At 35.5% G+C, this 15,980-nt stretch overlaps 1 protein-coding gene across 1 annotated transcript in view; it reads left to right on the plus strand.

The window, feature by feature from the left end:
• The window catches only part of FAH (fumarylacetoacetate hydrolase), a 60,963-nt gene extending 46,576 nt beyond the window's left edge, over positions 1-14,387 (plus strand). The window contains exons 11-14 of the mRNA XM_074295239.1: positions 1,615-1,661; positions 2,909-3,010; positions 5,116-5,233; positions 14,256-14,387. Of these exons, the coding sequence (XP_074151340.1) occupies positions 1,615-1,661; positions 2,909-3,010; positions 5,116-5,233; positions 14,256-14,335 (347 nt within the window). The 3' untranslated portion in view covers positions 14,336-14,387. The remainder of the gene's footprint in view (positions 1-1,614; positions 1,662-2,908; positions 3,011-5,115; positions 5,234-14,255) is intronic.
• Positions 14,388-15,980: the final 1,593 nt, after the last annotated feature.

Here is a 15,980-nt window from a genome sequence, read left to right on the forward strand (position 1 = left end):
AGACACAGCTGTAAAAAGTGAAATACTTCCTGTCCTTGAGAAGTTTACATTCTATCAAGGAAGACAGTATGTACACATATACAAAATAAATACAAGATCATTTAGAGGGGAGGGACTATCAGGAAGAAGCTCATGTAGGAGATGGGGCTTGAATTAAGCTTTTAAGGAAACTAGAGATTCATAAAGGCAAAGATGAGGATCGCAGGTATGGAAACAGAAGATGGAATGAATGTCCTATATGAGCAACAGCAAGTGGGCTGGCTTGGTTTGGCTAAAGAATATGTAAAAGGTAGTAATATGTAACAAAATGTCAGGAACCTTCCCCAACCTTTCCCCTTGCTCTTCCCCCCTCTTGAACAAACCCAGGTCACCACGGCCCTGAGGCTGATGATTTCTGAAAAATGTCAAGACATACAGTTCCCAGAACTGATATGGAACAGACAAAACTACATTGTTCCACCCCGTCCTTGGGCCCCTAACCGTCTCATAATCTGCACCTGGTAAATGTTACAAAAATATTTGACTCATCTATCATGCTACCCAATCCTTATGCATACGTGGCATTGCGGTTTTCTGCCTATATATTCTGTAACTGTAAGCCCAATAAACGAGACATGCTTCACCTTCGCTTTGAGTAGTCTCCCCTCTCTCTCTCTCTAGATCCTGTTCCCGGGCTGTCTTAGCCCCCGCAGGCTTTTGCCTTAATTTCGGTCTATGTCCTTCTTTTTTTGACCCACGTTGAAGACCTGCTGGACAGGTCAACAAAAGTAGAACATTAGCCCTGTGAAAGGCAATAAGTGTAGAGAAGTTTGTATTTGAGTCTAAAGGTAGTAGGGAGTCAGTGAACTTAATTGAATAGGGGAGTGTTGTGGTCTGATTTTTGCTATAAGAATATTACTCTGGCCACTTTGTGAAAGATGGGGGAGGGGAAGGGGAGCGAGACAAGGGTCCATAGAGACCTATTAGTCTAATCAGCTCACTTTAAAGTAGAGGAAAATGATCATAACTCCAGAGCCAGAAGGGAACTCAGTGGGTGTCAAGTCCTAACTTCTCATTTTAAAAATGAGAAAAGTGAAGTCCATAGATATTCAGTCCAAAAACACACAAATAGTATCAGAAATAGGATTCTGGGTCATTACTTCCCAATCCAGTATTTTTCCTGTTGTGCCATGATGCTCTTTCTGAAAGGTTAATTAACTTGCCAAAGGTTTTCCAGAGTTTGAAAAAACATATTTGGTTCCAAGAGGACCAATGATATAGTGAATAAAATATATACATATTCACTACAACCACTGTTCATGAAAGCAAGCCAATTTCCTACCAGATGTGTTCCATCTTATTCAGATCCCACTTGGGGTTTTCTTGGCAAAGATACTGAAGAAGTTTGCCTTTTCTTTCTCCAGCTCATTTTTTAGATGAGGAAATTGAGGAAAATAGGTTTAAGTGCCTTAGGCCCAGGGTCACCCAGAGAATAGACTGGATAGGCAGATTTGAACTTTGGAAGATGAGTCTTCCTAACTCAAGGACTAGCACTCTGTGCACTGGGGCAATGTTTAGATGCCCCAAGCCAATTTTCCAATGATATTCCTTTCTCTCTCTCTCTTTTTTAAACAGGGGAAGGAATGAGCCAACCAGCTATAATATGTAGATCTAATTTTAAGGTAAGGTTTGGACCATACCCCCGTTTCTATATTGTAATCTCATTCCATCAACAGATATTTATAAAGAACTATGCAAATAATAGCAATTATTAAGACTATGCAAAGTAATGGATTAAGCCCTGAATAGGATACAAAAATAGTTAGAATTCATTCTCTGCCCTTACTTGAATTCTAGCAATAGATATACAGATAGGCGGTTTAATAAAAAACTAAACAATAACTACATTTCAGAATGGCATGTATAGCAAAAGGCCAAGACAGTTCCAAAATGCCTTGCAATATAGAAAGTAAGAAAGATCATTTCTAACTAGGAGAACAAGACTTCCTTGAGAAGGTGTCTTATGACCTTAGTATTGAAGGATGGGTCGCTTTTCAAAAGGAAGAGATTGTGGGAAAGGAGTAAGGGGTTAAGGGGAAGAGGAATGATGTGAGGAAAGCTAAGAAATCAGAAGCTCCTGCAGGAAAACCGAAACATGTAACCCAGTCGTGCATTGCAAAGGAAACCATGAAATAATTTCAAACTCTGGAAAGATAGAGAAGCACTATATTATGGAATGGAGTTATAGTTTACAGGTATCTTCTAGAAGAAGAGGCTTTTGCTTTCCTGCCCAAGAGCAGCCCACCAGTTTAATTGGCATCTGAATTAGATTGACAAGCCTCATGGGCAAATGTGGTAGCTAGAGATGGAGTGTCTAGACATACTTAGAAATGCCTCTATTTTATACTTAAACTGCCCTAGGCTCTACACTAAAAGGGCTGATTTGCCCTCTAGCTCTTAAAGTGCCTTTTCTCTTTTTGCTACTCCTGGAGGAGTGTGTATTGCATGGTTATAGTTTCATTGATTTCCCCTCTAAGGAAAGTAAGTGGTTATGTAAATCATACTCAATGACTGTAAGATTTTGGAATATATTGTCTTTTCTCCAGAGAGCGCACCCTTAGGATAAAATTGCTTAAGTTATTTTGTATTATGGATCCCTGTGGTCTGGTGATACAAATAGAACCCTTCTGAAAATAATTTTAAATACAAAGAATAAAATGTATCAATTCAGAAAAAAAAAAAAACAACAACAGTTGCATTGAAATAATTATCACAATACTTAAAAAAAAAGTCTGCTTGAATAGAAACGAGCCTCAGGTCTTGTCAGCTTTATCAAGCTTGCTTTGTTGAGAAAAATGTAAATGTAATGGGTGACGAGCATAATCTTGTGTTCCCTTCCTGACTTACATCTCTCTCCTTTTCATCTCAGCACATGTACTGGACAATGAAGCAACAGCTTGCTCACCATACCATCAATGGCTGCAACCTCCAACCTGGGGATCTCTTGGCATCTGGGACCATCAGTGGGCCTGTAAGTATTAGGTGGCCATGGCAATTGTCTATCAAACAACTCTACTTGAGAGATTTGACAATTTTTAGACTCACCATCAAAATGATGCTTCTATAATCTTTACCATTCCTTATCTCCTTACATGTCATTCATACTGGTTCTCTATAGTTTTCCTCTAGTTTCAAATGATAGTAATAATAACAATCAACATTCATAAAGTGCTTTGAAGTTTTCAAAGCACTTTATATCTCTTATCTCATTTGACTCTCTCCTGTGACCTCACTGACTTGTCTCAATGCTCTCTGTTTTATTTCTGTATAATAAGTATAGAGTTCTATTTGATCTGAAAACTGGAAAAAAAAACCAATTTTTCTTTTTTATATCTTAAAAAAGGTTCAATAATAAAATAATTTTAAACTATCCATGAAGAGAAAAATTCTTTCTTTTTTGTACCTTCAAAAAAGACTCAATAATAAACAAACAATTTTGAATATTTAAACCAATACACAAAGAGGAGATATTTCCTAAGCATTGTCTTTAATCTGCCTTTTTGGTGATAGGGTATAATAAAGTATAAAACTAAAAGTTGGAAAGTCCAAATCCGATGGGCAGCTTTGCTGAGCACTTCTTAATCTCTTGGAGCCCAAGTTTTTTCATCTATGCAATGGAGATATTTATTATCCCTGTCACATGTCACAGCGTGATTGTGAAGACTAAGTGAGATGATATGTATTGGAGTACTTTGAAAACTAAAAAAGCCTATGCAAATGTGAGGGATGAGTATTAGATGATGATGGGCAAGAAGAAAAGAATGTTAAGATATTCCAATCTTGTTATTTTGAGATGAGCCACTAACAGGCTTATTTAGAGTACGCATTTTATATTTCTTTGTAAGGTTATTTTTAGTGTTGACCATGCATCCTGTGTCCATCAGCCTTGGAGGCTATTTTGCCTCCAGTGTTAAGAATATGGACATAATTTGTTCATTTTGTCCTATTTGCTATAAGGATACCATACTCTTAGAATTAGTTCCAAGGATTCAGATCAGTCAGAGGAAAATCATATTTTGTATTTATTCTTTGTAAATAGAGATTTGGAGAATACATTAGGCAACCTTTTTTATATTTGTGAACTTTAAAAAAGATTTTTATTGGACAGTTGTTCATGTCTTGATAACCCTGACCCATGGCATAGTCCTTTCTTGTGGGGACTGACCCTGAAAGTTACTTTGGTTTTATAATTTCAGAATTCAGGATATGTTTTATTTCCTTCTTAATCACATCCACTATCCTGTCTAAGAAGCAGATGATGTCTTTCCATTACTTTAGGCTTCATTTGTAGTGGTTTGCCTATATGCTTAGAGAATTATTTCAAGGCTTAAATCCTGCTTTTCATTTGAATTCAGCCAGAGTTCAGATTCCATATTACTTGGAGTATAGCTTATCTGCACTTAATAATAACAACTATCCACTTGCAATATGCTTCATGATTTATTGATTCCCTTTCACAAGCCCCCTATTCTAGACATTTATTTAATGATGGAACTTGAATGATGCCTGACTAAATGGATGGTACTCATCCATCATACTATGGCAAAAAATCAAGCCTGATCAATACACCAATCATAAGTCCTTAGATTAGAACTGAAAAAGATATTGGGAATTATTTAGTTCAATCTCCTCATTTTACAGATTACTTAAATCCTTCTTTCTCATGATCTATATATAAACAAGAATTATAGTAGAAGGACTCTCTGAGCTGGAGTCAGGGATCTTGGGTTCTATCTTGGCCCTGTTCTCATATACCAGCCATCTAAAAATAAGAGAACAACCAGTAAGAATACTTACTTCTCCATCCTTAGGAATAAATGAACACAGGATGTTCTGGTGCTCAAGTCTTTGACTTTGTGATGTCTTGAGAGGGGCTCCCTTTCTAGGGCAAATCAGTGACTTCAATTTATAGGAAGTCCCATGACCTGTTACTGTGAATCATACCTGTGATTTTTTTATTATTAATAAAAAACTTCTCAATTCTATCCAGCTAGATTTTACTAAACACTTTCAAATGTAAGTCACTCTGCCTAATAAATGATATTTCTCTTCCTGTTCCCAATTTCTATTGTTAAGAATCCTGAAAACTTTGGATCCATGTTGGAATTATCATGGCGGGGAACTAAAGCCATTGATCTTGGGAATGGCCAGACCCGAAAATTTCTGCAAGATGGAGATGAAGTCATTATAACAGGTAAGAACACCCTGATCCTTTCAAATGTTGCCAAGTTGAGTCAACAAGTATTTATTAATGCCGGGTCCTTTGTCGTGATCATTCTCATACTGCAAAATCTCTACTCTTTCCCATTCTCCACCTAATATTTCATTATTGACTTTTGGGGCAAATTTCATGTTTTGTTTTGTTTTCTTTCCACTGAATATGCACCTGAGGAACTTTTTTTTTAAACAATGGTTAAATAATCATAACAATAATACATTATTTACATTAATATTTGAACAGGAAAGGGATGCCTTATGTTGCTTACCTCACATTTATCCCTTGATTCTAAAGAAATTCTGAATAGTTTGGAAATGGCTTTGCCTATTGTGTTTTTCATATAGAGCACTGTATGCCATAATGTGGAAAGATGATTCATCCTGCTTTCAGGAGGTCTAGGTCTCAGGCCTTGCTCTGCCATTAATTTATGGTGACTTTATATAAGTAACTTTACATTTCTGGGTCTAATTTTCCTCATCTGTTTGTCCCATAAAGGAGTTGGATCAGATAATCTCTAAACCAGGGGTTGGCAAATCACATTTAAATTAAATTAAATTAAAAATTACATTTTAAAGTAAAAATGTCAAAACCATTCTTACAAAAATAGACAGCAGGCTGGGTTTGACTCACAGTTTATAGTTCTAGGTTTCCTTTTAGTTCTAAGTTCTTCCACTTAAATAACTTTTTCAGTTTCTTTCTATCAAAATAATGTCTAAGGGAAAATAAATACATAAATGTTAAATTTAGAGGGCTTTAGTTAAATTGGTGAAATATTAAAAAGAAGTTAAGATTATTAGGGGCACATCTGTATCCTATAAGGATAAGGTTGCCAAGTAATTAGTGTTCAAGAAAGACTCTTAATCTACTAAATGATATAATTTCCAAATAACATTAAGGATTTTGCTAAAAAAATTATATTTTTAATAAGAAAAGTAAAGTTTTTTTTAATTATTAATAATACTATCCAAAAATTCAATAAAAATTAATTAAGAGGTCTTTCATTTTCATTGTATCTCTCATTATGCCTGTCTCAGGTTGGTACCTGTTGAGTTCAGGATGGATGTTAGAATAAAATGAAGTATTCATAGGTTATTCGACAATGAACAAAAGATATTTACTTAGCCATAGCAGAGGCAGGATATTCAGCAACAGTACTCTACTACTTAGCTCTGGTAGACTCTGCCCTCATCATCTCTATGTGAAAATTATCAGCAGGGCAAGATATGGTGCTTTATTCATACCTTTATTCCATCTCAGGGCATTTGCCAAATCTAAAGTGCCATGACCTCATATGGGCAAGTTTTTTATTTTCTGAATATCTATATTGTTATGGACAAAGGCTCCCAAAAATCTGTCTGGATTGATACACCTTAAGGCTTGATTAATCAAGTCCTAAAACAGCTTTATCACCTTTTTTTTTTTTCCCTCTGAGGCTGGGGTTAAGTGACTTGCCCAGGGTCACACAGCTAGGAAGTGTTAAGTGTCTGAGACCAGATTTGAACTTGGGTCCTCCTGAATTCAGGGCTGGTGCTCTATCCACTGTGCCACCTAGCTGCCCTGCATTATCACCTTTTAGGAAAAAACTAACCTGACATGTTGTGGAAGAGAGAGAAGTTTGGCTATCATAACCCTTTTTTTCTATTCCTTTTCATTTTTCATCTTGTAAAACCAACATTTCTGTTCAAAGAGGATTTTATAAAAAATAGTTTTTTGCTGTGGTTTGTCATTGTGGTAGCCTTTCTATCCCCACAGGAAAGGTTTTCTTGTAGACAAGGTAAGAGTAACTAATTAGTGGACTAAAAATAAAGAGCTCATTATATTGTTTTGACAGAGGACAGAACCGCAAAAGCATAAAATTTTAGGGCCTCAAAGAAAGCTTCATTTGCATGAATTTATGCTTCTTTCACATCTAAAATCCTATTGGTTTTATAATTCTCTTTTCTATGCCATAGCAGCATAATGAAGTTTTTATTTTTGACATGTTTATTATAGATTATGTCCCCTCCAATATTTCATTTCTATGATTCTACAAAACATCAACTTTGACTATTCAGAAGTTTATTATCCAATTTGGGGATTTTCCATGTCCTTTCATTCTTTTTTTTTTTTTTTTCCCATATTGCCTATTGTCTTTGGGCCTTTCCCCACTCATTAACTCTCTGAAAGAGTAGGCTGGGGAACTGATGTAGCAATCTTATTATTAGTTTGTAGCTTTATAGCTTATTTGAGCTAGAAGTGACCTTTGAGGTGATCTAATTTCAGCTCCCCCTTTTACAGATAAAGATACCGAAACCCTCCTAAGTGACTTTTTCAAGATCATACAACCAATTGATGTCACTGGCAAAATTAGAACTCACATCTCTTTAAATCAGTGCAGCTCTCTTTCGCCAGCCTAAGTGGGACTCATTAGTAGGCCATGGGCCATTGGCTTATTTAATAAAAATCTACTTTGCACTATGCCTTGGGAATACAAAGACAAGTCAGTAGTCTCCACCCTCAAGTTTACATTCTTTCTTAGAAAACAGTTGATGAAAATACCATATGGAGACAAGAATCCTTGAGGACTAAGCTAGCCGTATTATTTTTAATGGACTCTTCATGAAGGCTCCATACTTCTGGGTCATGGTACTGTTATAATGAAAAAAAAAATCAACAACAATTTTGCCCTCCTTCTCCCCACCAAAAACCCCAGAACACTGCACAAAAAGACTAGGGGACTTTAGTTTTATCCTAACTCTGCAACTAATGAGCAGTGTGATCTTGAGCAAAACATAAGCCTGAGAACCTTTATTTCCCCACCTATTGAATGAAGGGTAGGATTAAATGATTTCCAGTGTTCTTTGAAGCCCTGAAGTCTGTGATTTTATTCACTTTTCTTAAAAAAAATGTTTTATGTTTTTATGTTTTTTTAATTTTTCAAATATCTTTGACTCTTCCCATTATCTTCTTCCTCTCCTCCCCACATCCATATCCTCTGCAAAAAGTAGGGTTATTTTTTCAATCCGTATATCTCACAGTTTAATGATTTTCTTCCTAATGCCTTAATGATCTGAAGGAATCAGTGTTCTCTCAAAATACTTAGTTTAACACTTCAGGAGTTACCATTATACAGGAGGCTTTATTTTATTTTAGCTGAGGCATTTGGGGGTTAAGTGACTTGCCCAGGGTCACACAGTTAGGAAGTCTTAAGTGTCTAAAACCAGATTTGAACTCAGGTCCTCCTGACTTAAGGGCTGGTGCTCTATCCACTGCACCATCTAGCTGCCCCATACAAGCGTATTTACAAAGTGTTGAGAGAAAAGTTTTTCTTATTGCTTCTGGGTCTTTTCCCTGTCTTTTAGAAAACTGCTATTCTAAGTCATTTTGATAGATTATTACTTTCACACAAACAAACAAACAAGCAAAACTTCTTTACTTGATAGGATTTTCCCGGGAATGAGTCTTCTGAATGAACATTGTAATTCAACCAATGACTGACATAAAAATAATGAAACTGAACAAGAGAACAAGAAAGAACTTTGTCTCTTGACAAATTTTGTCTTGGTACATTAGATTTAAACCAGAGTGATCGATGATAGATCTTGGTGTCAGGCTGAAATGAAGAAGGATCTGGGAGGTTAAGGAATCAAAATGTGATATTGATTTTGAAAGGGAGATGAATATTTTTGATGACAGAAAATGTATGTTTTAGAGACTGCCTCTTGAATAGCACAGTTTGCATCAGTTATGGAGAATAGCTATAGGCCAGGTTATAAAGCTTAGGGCCCCAGAGTCACTGGTGTGTACTATTTCAGTCTTTTAAAAAGATGATTCTAGAATTTGTTGGTCAGTCTGTCTTGCTCAATACTTTTCCTGTCTTGGAATAACCCAGAGAACTATTATCATTTGTGATAGAGTTTCTACTAATATTAAATGATTTACTATTTTCTTCTCATTTAAATTAGGGTATCAGGAACTCAGTAGTGATTAAGAGATATTGTGATTCATGTGTAATGAATATCAAAATATTTGCCTTTTAAGAAGGAGGGAAAGGTGCAGTAAGAGAATTTAAAATTTAAATTTTGAAAAAAAAAGTTAAAACTTTTGTTTTCATGTAATTGGGAAATATTTAATGAAGTTAATAAAATGTTTTTAAAAAGAAAGATTTGGTTAATATGTTTCTCATTAATAGATTTTCAGTCATACCACATAAATTATTCTATAGTTTATTTAGCAAAATAAATGTGCCCAAAGCAATCTTTTCACTTCCCAGTTTTATTTGAGATCATAGAATCACAGAATTTTTAGTGCTGAAAAGGATTTCAGAGCTCATCAGGATGCTTTTATATGGGAAAATTGAGGTTCAGAAAAGTTGTCAAGTCCCAGTCTTCTGACTTCAGATTCACTGCTCTTCACATCATATCATGCAGTTGGTCTTTTGATAGGTTGATGGTTTATGTCAAACATATATAAGTTCTTTCTAAAAAAAAGGCTTTAGGAAATTATTTGGCTAAAGACTCAACATGAACCAACAGTCTGTGGTACCAGCAAAGCTAGTATAAAATTTAAATGATTCATAGGAACTTAATATCTAGAACCAGGGAAGTAATAGTCAGTCCCCTGCTACTATGTAGGCAGCAGGTGACATAGTGGACAGAGTGCTGGGCCTGGAGTCAGGAAGACTCACCTTCCTGAGTTCAAATCTGGCCTCAGACACAAACTATGATATCCTGCACAAGTCACTTAACCCTGTTTGCCTGAGTTCCCTCATATGTAAAATGATTTGGAAAAAGGACATGGCTAGTCATTCCAGTATCTTTGCCAAGAAAACCCCAAAGAGTCAGACACAACTGGAAAACAAATCAGCTCAATAGTGTATGTATTGATCAGATCTCATTTAGAATATTATCTTAGATCTGAAACATGACATTTTAGGAGAGAAATTGCTAAACTGGAGCTTAACTCCCTTCCCTGGCTTCCAAATCATTAAGTTTAAAGGCAGCTAGATGGCATAGTGAATAGGGCACTGAATCTCCAGCCAAGAAGACTTGAATTGCAATCTAGTCTCAGAAACTTACTAACTGTGTGATCCTAGGCAAGTCATTTAACCTCTACCTGTCTCAGTTTCCTCATCTGTAAAATGGCAATAATAATAATAGTACTTATTTCAGAGTGTTGTAATAAGAATCAGTGTTGTAGTAAGGATCAAATGAGATAATATTTGTGAAATACTTAGCACAGTGCCTGGCACATGTTGTCATTGTGCAGTAGTGTTTGACTCTTCATGACATCATTTGGAATTTTTTTGGCAATGAGGCTGGATTAATTTGCCATTTCCTTCCCCAGTTCATTTTAAGATGAGAAAACTGAGATTAACCAGTTAAGATGACTTTCCCAGTGTCACCCAGCTAGTAAATGTCTGAGGCCAAATTTGAACTCAGGAAGAAGAATCCTCTTGACTTCAGATTCAGCTCTCTATCCACTGCATCACTTAACTACCTGGCATATAGTTGGTGCTTAATAAATATTCCCCCTTCAATAGAATGTAAACTTGAGAAAAGGATCTGTTTTGTGCTTATGTTTGTATCTCCAGTGCTTAGTATATATAGTAAGTGCTTTAAAAATGTTTCTCTTTCTTAAATTTGCTCATTCATTGGTATCCAGAAAGAATTACTTAGGAAGTTAAAAGGACTGTATCCATGCCATGTAAAGAACAGTTAGAAAAAATGGCAGATGTATGAGAGAAAAGACTTTGATGGGAAAGGGTACAAATATAGCATCTTTCCTCTAATATTTGAAGGACTTCTTCTTTGAAGGAAAGATTATGAGACTTATTCAGCTCATCCTTAGAGGGAAGAAAAGAGTTAATATGTCTAAGTTATACTGAAGAAGATTTTGATTTAATATAAGAAAGTACTTTGTAAAAACTGGAGCTCTCTAAAAATGAAATGGACTACCTCATTAATGAATTCCTCATTATTAGAAGAGTTTCAAGCAGAAATTGGTTCACCAATTGTCTGAAATATTGTGGAAGAGTTTTGTATTTTAATTAGGAGTTAGACTAGATAATTTCTGAGACTCCTTCCAAAAGTTGGATTCTAGAATTTGTGATTCTAATATATACATTCTAGGTCCTCAAAGTTCTTGGGTCCTTTGAATGGCATTTGTTATCTCTCCCCATATCTCCTGATCGTGTCATTCTTAATTTGTCCAGCAAATCCTAAAAGCTGTTTGCCCTCAGCACTGGGAATATGTATTCTTTTAAAAATAGATTTTTACTAATACCTTTTGTTTTTAAAATCTCTTACATTCCCACTTCTATCCCTTTGCTTCTTGCTTCCATAGAGCTATTTATCCCTGATGACGTTTTCTTAAAAAAAAAAAGATAGAAAAAATTTCGACAAAACCAATCAACACACTGAATAAATCTGATGTTATATGTAGTGTTCCACATTATTGGATCCACATACTCCTACCATAATGGAGCAAGGTGGGGTGATGGGGAGGTGAAGAAGAGTCTTCTCATTTCCTCATTAGGTCTAATCTTGTTTTTGTTTTGTTTTTATAATATTGTAGCATTAAATTTCAGCTGTTTTGTAGTGATTGTTCTTTCTGTTTCTATTGTTGCAGTCATTGTACATATTGTTTTTCTGACTGCTTACTGCAGTTTGCATGTGTAGATTTTTCCTATAGTCATTATTTATCTTTTTTCTTATGCCATAGTAATATTACAGTAACAATCATGAACCACAGTTTAGTTAACTAACCATTCTCTCAACAGTGGCACTTATTTGAAATCAGGTTCTTTGCTTTTACAAAAAATGGTGCTATAAATGTTTTGGTCATTGCAGAAATTTTCTTTTTATCACTGATCCCTATGTCTAATGGAATTTCTGAGGCAGAAGATATGGATATTTTAGTCACTATATTTGCATAATTCCATGTTTCTTTTCAAATGTAACCAATTAATCCTCCATGCATTCTTTGTTCTTTTACATTGTTACCATATGTCTTGAAAAATAATCCAGAGTTGAGAGTTTAGAATTCATGTTCATAAAAGTTATTTTTTTTTCATCCTTTGCCTGATCAAATGGTGACTATTCAAGGAGTTTCCTAACCAATTTAGTGCCAACTGAGAAATTACAGGCAAGTGGCTGATCACCTGTGCCTCTGACTTTGTTTCTATAAAAGAAAGAAGGATCAAGGAATGAAGGAAAGACAAATCTTTAGGTCTATCTTAGATGGCTCATTTTGGAATTTTAGAATTATTGGGGAAAAGCATAGAATTTGGAGTCTAAGAATCTGGACTTGAGTCTTAATTCTCTTACTTATTAACTGTTGTTTTGGATTATTCATTTAACTTCTCTTTGCTGCAGTTTCCTTATCTGTGAAATTGAAGGGTTGGATAGCTCTGGAGTAAATTCCATTTTCAAATTCTATTATCCTATTTTACCTCGAGATTTGTTTTCCACTGTTCTTAAGTTTCTCTCTCTCTTTTTTTTTTTTTTACTTTCCCAAAATTGACTTGTAATATTTTACCTAAATGTTGTGGAGCTCAATTAACAACAAGATTCAAAGTTGTAATAATAATAATAATACACACACACACACACACACACACACACACACACATATCTCCAATTCTGCCAGCCAGTGACAACTGTGAGCCACTATAGGTCACTGTTTCTCTTCCTGTCAGTTGTGAAAAGGGGATCAGAGTTTATAAGAGCTTATTTAGTATTATTCTCTTTGTCTTTGAAGTCTTTGAAAATTCGGTCCTCCCTTACTTCAAAAAGCATGATGATACCTTTTCCATTAGAGTATGACTCAAACTAGATATAGATAAGGTCTTTGTGGCTACACTCAAATGGAACCATTCTTCCAGAGTCTTTCCTAATTTCCATATCATCCCCAGCCAAAAATAATTCCTTCCTCTTAATTCACATAATATTGAATTCTTCTCTTATGACACATCACATCCTTCATGTATAAATATTTGTGTATTGGTCTTAACTCTCCTACTAGATTATAAATGTGAGGGTCATGTGTTTGTCTAACATTTTCTTCAGTTTTTGATAGCACTAAGCTCCATCCTTCTGTTAGATTTGAGGCTTGCAAATATTCTGGGTTTGGTAGAGTAGTCTCAGAAAGTTGCCATATCACATTCTTGTCTTTTAAAGACCTTATCATTAGATTTTAACCTATGCTGGAAGATTTACCCCTAGTCAACAAGGGCATACCAAGTATAGTTACAACCCACAGTACACTCAAGAAAAGAGAGACCTGCTCTCTAGTCTGAATCATACCCTAATGGAAAAGATCATCATACTTTTTCAAATAAGGGGGGGAACTTGAAGGGAGAGGAAGTAGACCTAGATTTTGAAGGCTAATGAGCTTTTATAAACTCAAATGGATCCTCTAGCTGCCTTTCCAAGGATTAATGTATCCACAGATAACCATGTATAACCATGCCTACCTTAGTTAGGAAGTTTCCCACAAATTCCCATCTTTTTAAACTTCAGAGGCTCTTCTGAATTAGACTCAATAGATTGAATCTGCACAAGGCTTTCTGTTAATGGTCACTATATTAACATTTACTAAGCACTTATTATATACAAGGTACTATAGTATATACTGGGAAAATACAAAGATGAATAAAACATAATCCCTTCTCTCAAAGAGGTTATACTTGAGTGAAGGAGACAAACTATGGAACAAACTATAGAACCCTAATACAATGAAACTTGTGGTAAATACTATGGGGATTTAGAAGACAGAAAAACTATTTCATGTGTTTTCAACATCTCCCAAGTATCTGTCATATGATATTTGTTATGTGTCATGCATTTAAATAATAATTTTAATCTGAAGAGTTTGTAGGGTCCTTAAGTCCCTTAAATCAAATAATTTAGTTTTCCAACACATATCATCTTCCTGTTTACCTAACTTTCTTTGTGGTTAGTTGCAGTAGCAAACTTAGTTGTCTCATTAATGAGCCTTTTCTGTTTTTCTTTTGTAGGATACTGCCTTGGTAATGGTTACAGGGTTGGATTTGGCCAGTGTTCTGGAAAGGTCCTTCCAGCACCATCAGTATTATGAAAGTCTCACATGTGACCTAAAGATGAAATAAAAAGAATTCCAGTCTATCCTCCAATGGTGTAACTGGTCTTATTTTTGCATTTTACTATCTAAAAAAACTTGTTCTTTATGGATTCAAGTTTCAAGTCACTATTTAAATACAGTGCCATCACTGCTTTACCATAACTCCTCCTTACACTTGAAAGCCTGGTACTAGTATAATAAAAAGAAAGTTTTGCCAAATGTGGAGGCAGAAAAGGACAGTTATGGTACCTTGCTCCACACACAGTAGATTTCCTTTCCCAGAGTACAACTTCCCTGCTTTGGGGACCACTGAATGGAACAGAAGCATCGCGTCAATACTTCTGGGTAGTCAGGGACCCAGGTGATGGGATAGGGATGTTGTTAAGCAGATTGTATGCTGAGGGAATGACAAATGCAGCTGGAGCACCTGGCCTCTTGGTGCCTAGAGCTTTCCTTTTTGTGTCTCCATTGTGAGGAATAGGAAGTGGTATTTTGGGGTAGCTTCATTAGCCCCAGGACATGATTCATGCTCCTCTAGGGTCCCGAAGTAGCCCACTACAGAACTGGAGCAGTAAGCTATGATCCTGTGGCCAGATCCAGTCTAGAGCCATCTGAATTATATCACATGAATTACTTCCAGGCCCCTTTCCCTATTGAAGATGTGCCCAGTGGTGAGGATCAGATCATGATGCCAGGTGTGCATAAGTTATTAATATTGAAAACATTTTATCTCTTAATTTCTATTTTATTTTTTGACTAATTTAATTAATAAATCATATAGTCATTTGTCATTTATACATTTTGTAGTTTTCAATTTTCCTGTTAACTTTTTCTGTTCAAATGCTTTTAAGTAGTTCACTCCTTGAAATATAAAATCCTTGAAAGAATTTTATTAATTTGGAAACTACATTTAAAAAAAATAGAGATGCCTTTTAGGGTCTTGAGTGTTGTGACTGATTAATTCTTTTAAACCTAAGCAAAGTACAGACTTGGGGACATATCTCTATATTTTTTCTCACCAAATTGGCATTTAATCCCATTTGGTTTGATAAGTAGATAGTTGGCACTCAATAAATATTTGCTGAATTAAATTCTCCCCTAGACATCAGAAATACATCTGTATTAATGGCAGTTTATATCTGAATATATAGATCTCAGAAGAGGAGGAAAAACATTCTTAAGCAAATATAATTTTCCTGCTTTCAAAAAAAATTAAAACTAGATGAAACACACAGTATATATGAACTGTAATCTTAGAGAATGTCACTAGCAGCTGTAGGGCAGGGAGGAACTAGTTAAAGCTTTTTGTAAAATGTGGGAGTTGAGCTGAGTCTTAAAGGAAGCCAATTAAACAGAGTTGGAAGAGAGGAGAGAGTGCATTCTAGACATGGAGAAGAGCTGGCTAAAAAAAACAAACAACAACAAAACAACAACCAGAAATCCAAAACAAAACAACAAAAAATAAAGGCAAATGTTGGAGTTTCGACAATAGGAAGCCAATGTCACCAATCTGAAGTGTATAGAGGGAGGGATTACCAGTAGATGGAAAAGTTGAAAAGGGCCAGCACATCAAGATTAGATCAGAAGCATAGGAGTTCTCAATTTCACTAGACTATGTTGTGAGACTGGGGCAGATCAATAC

The sequence above is a fragment of the Sminthopsis crassicaudata genome, chromosome 2, assembly GCF_048593235.1.
Source record: "Sminthopsis crassicaudata isolate SCR6 chromosome 2, ASM4859323v1, whole genome shotgun sequence".
NCBI lineage: Eukaryota > Metazoa > Chordata > Mammalia > Dasyuromorphia > Dasyuridae > Sminthopsis > Sminthopsis crassicaudata.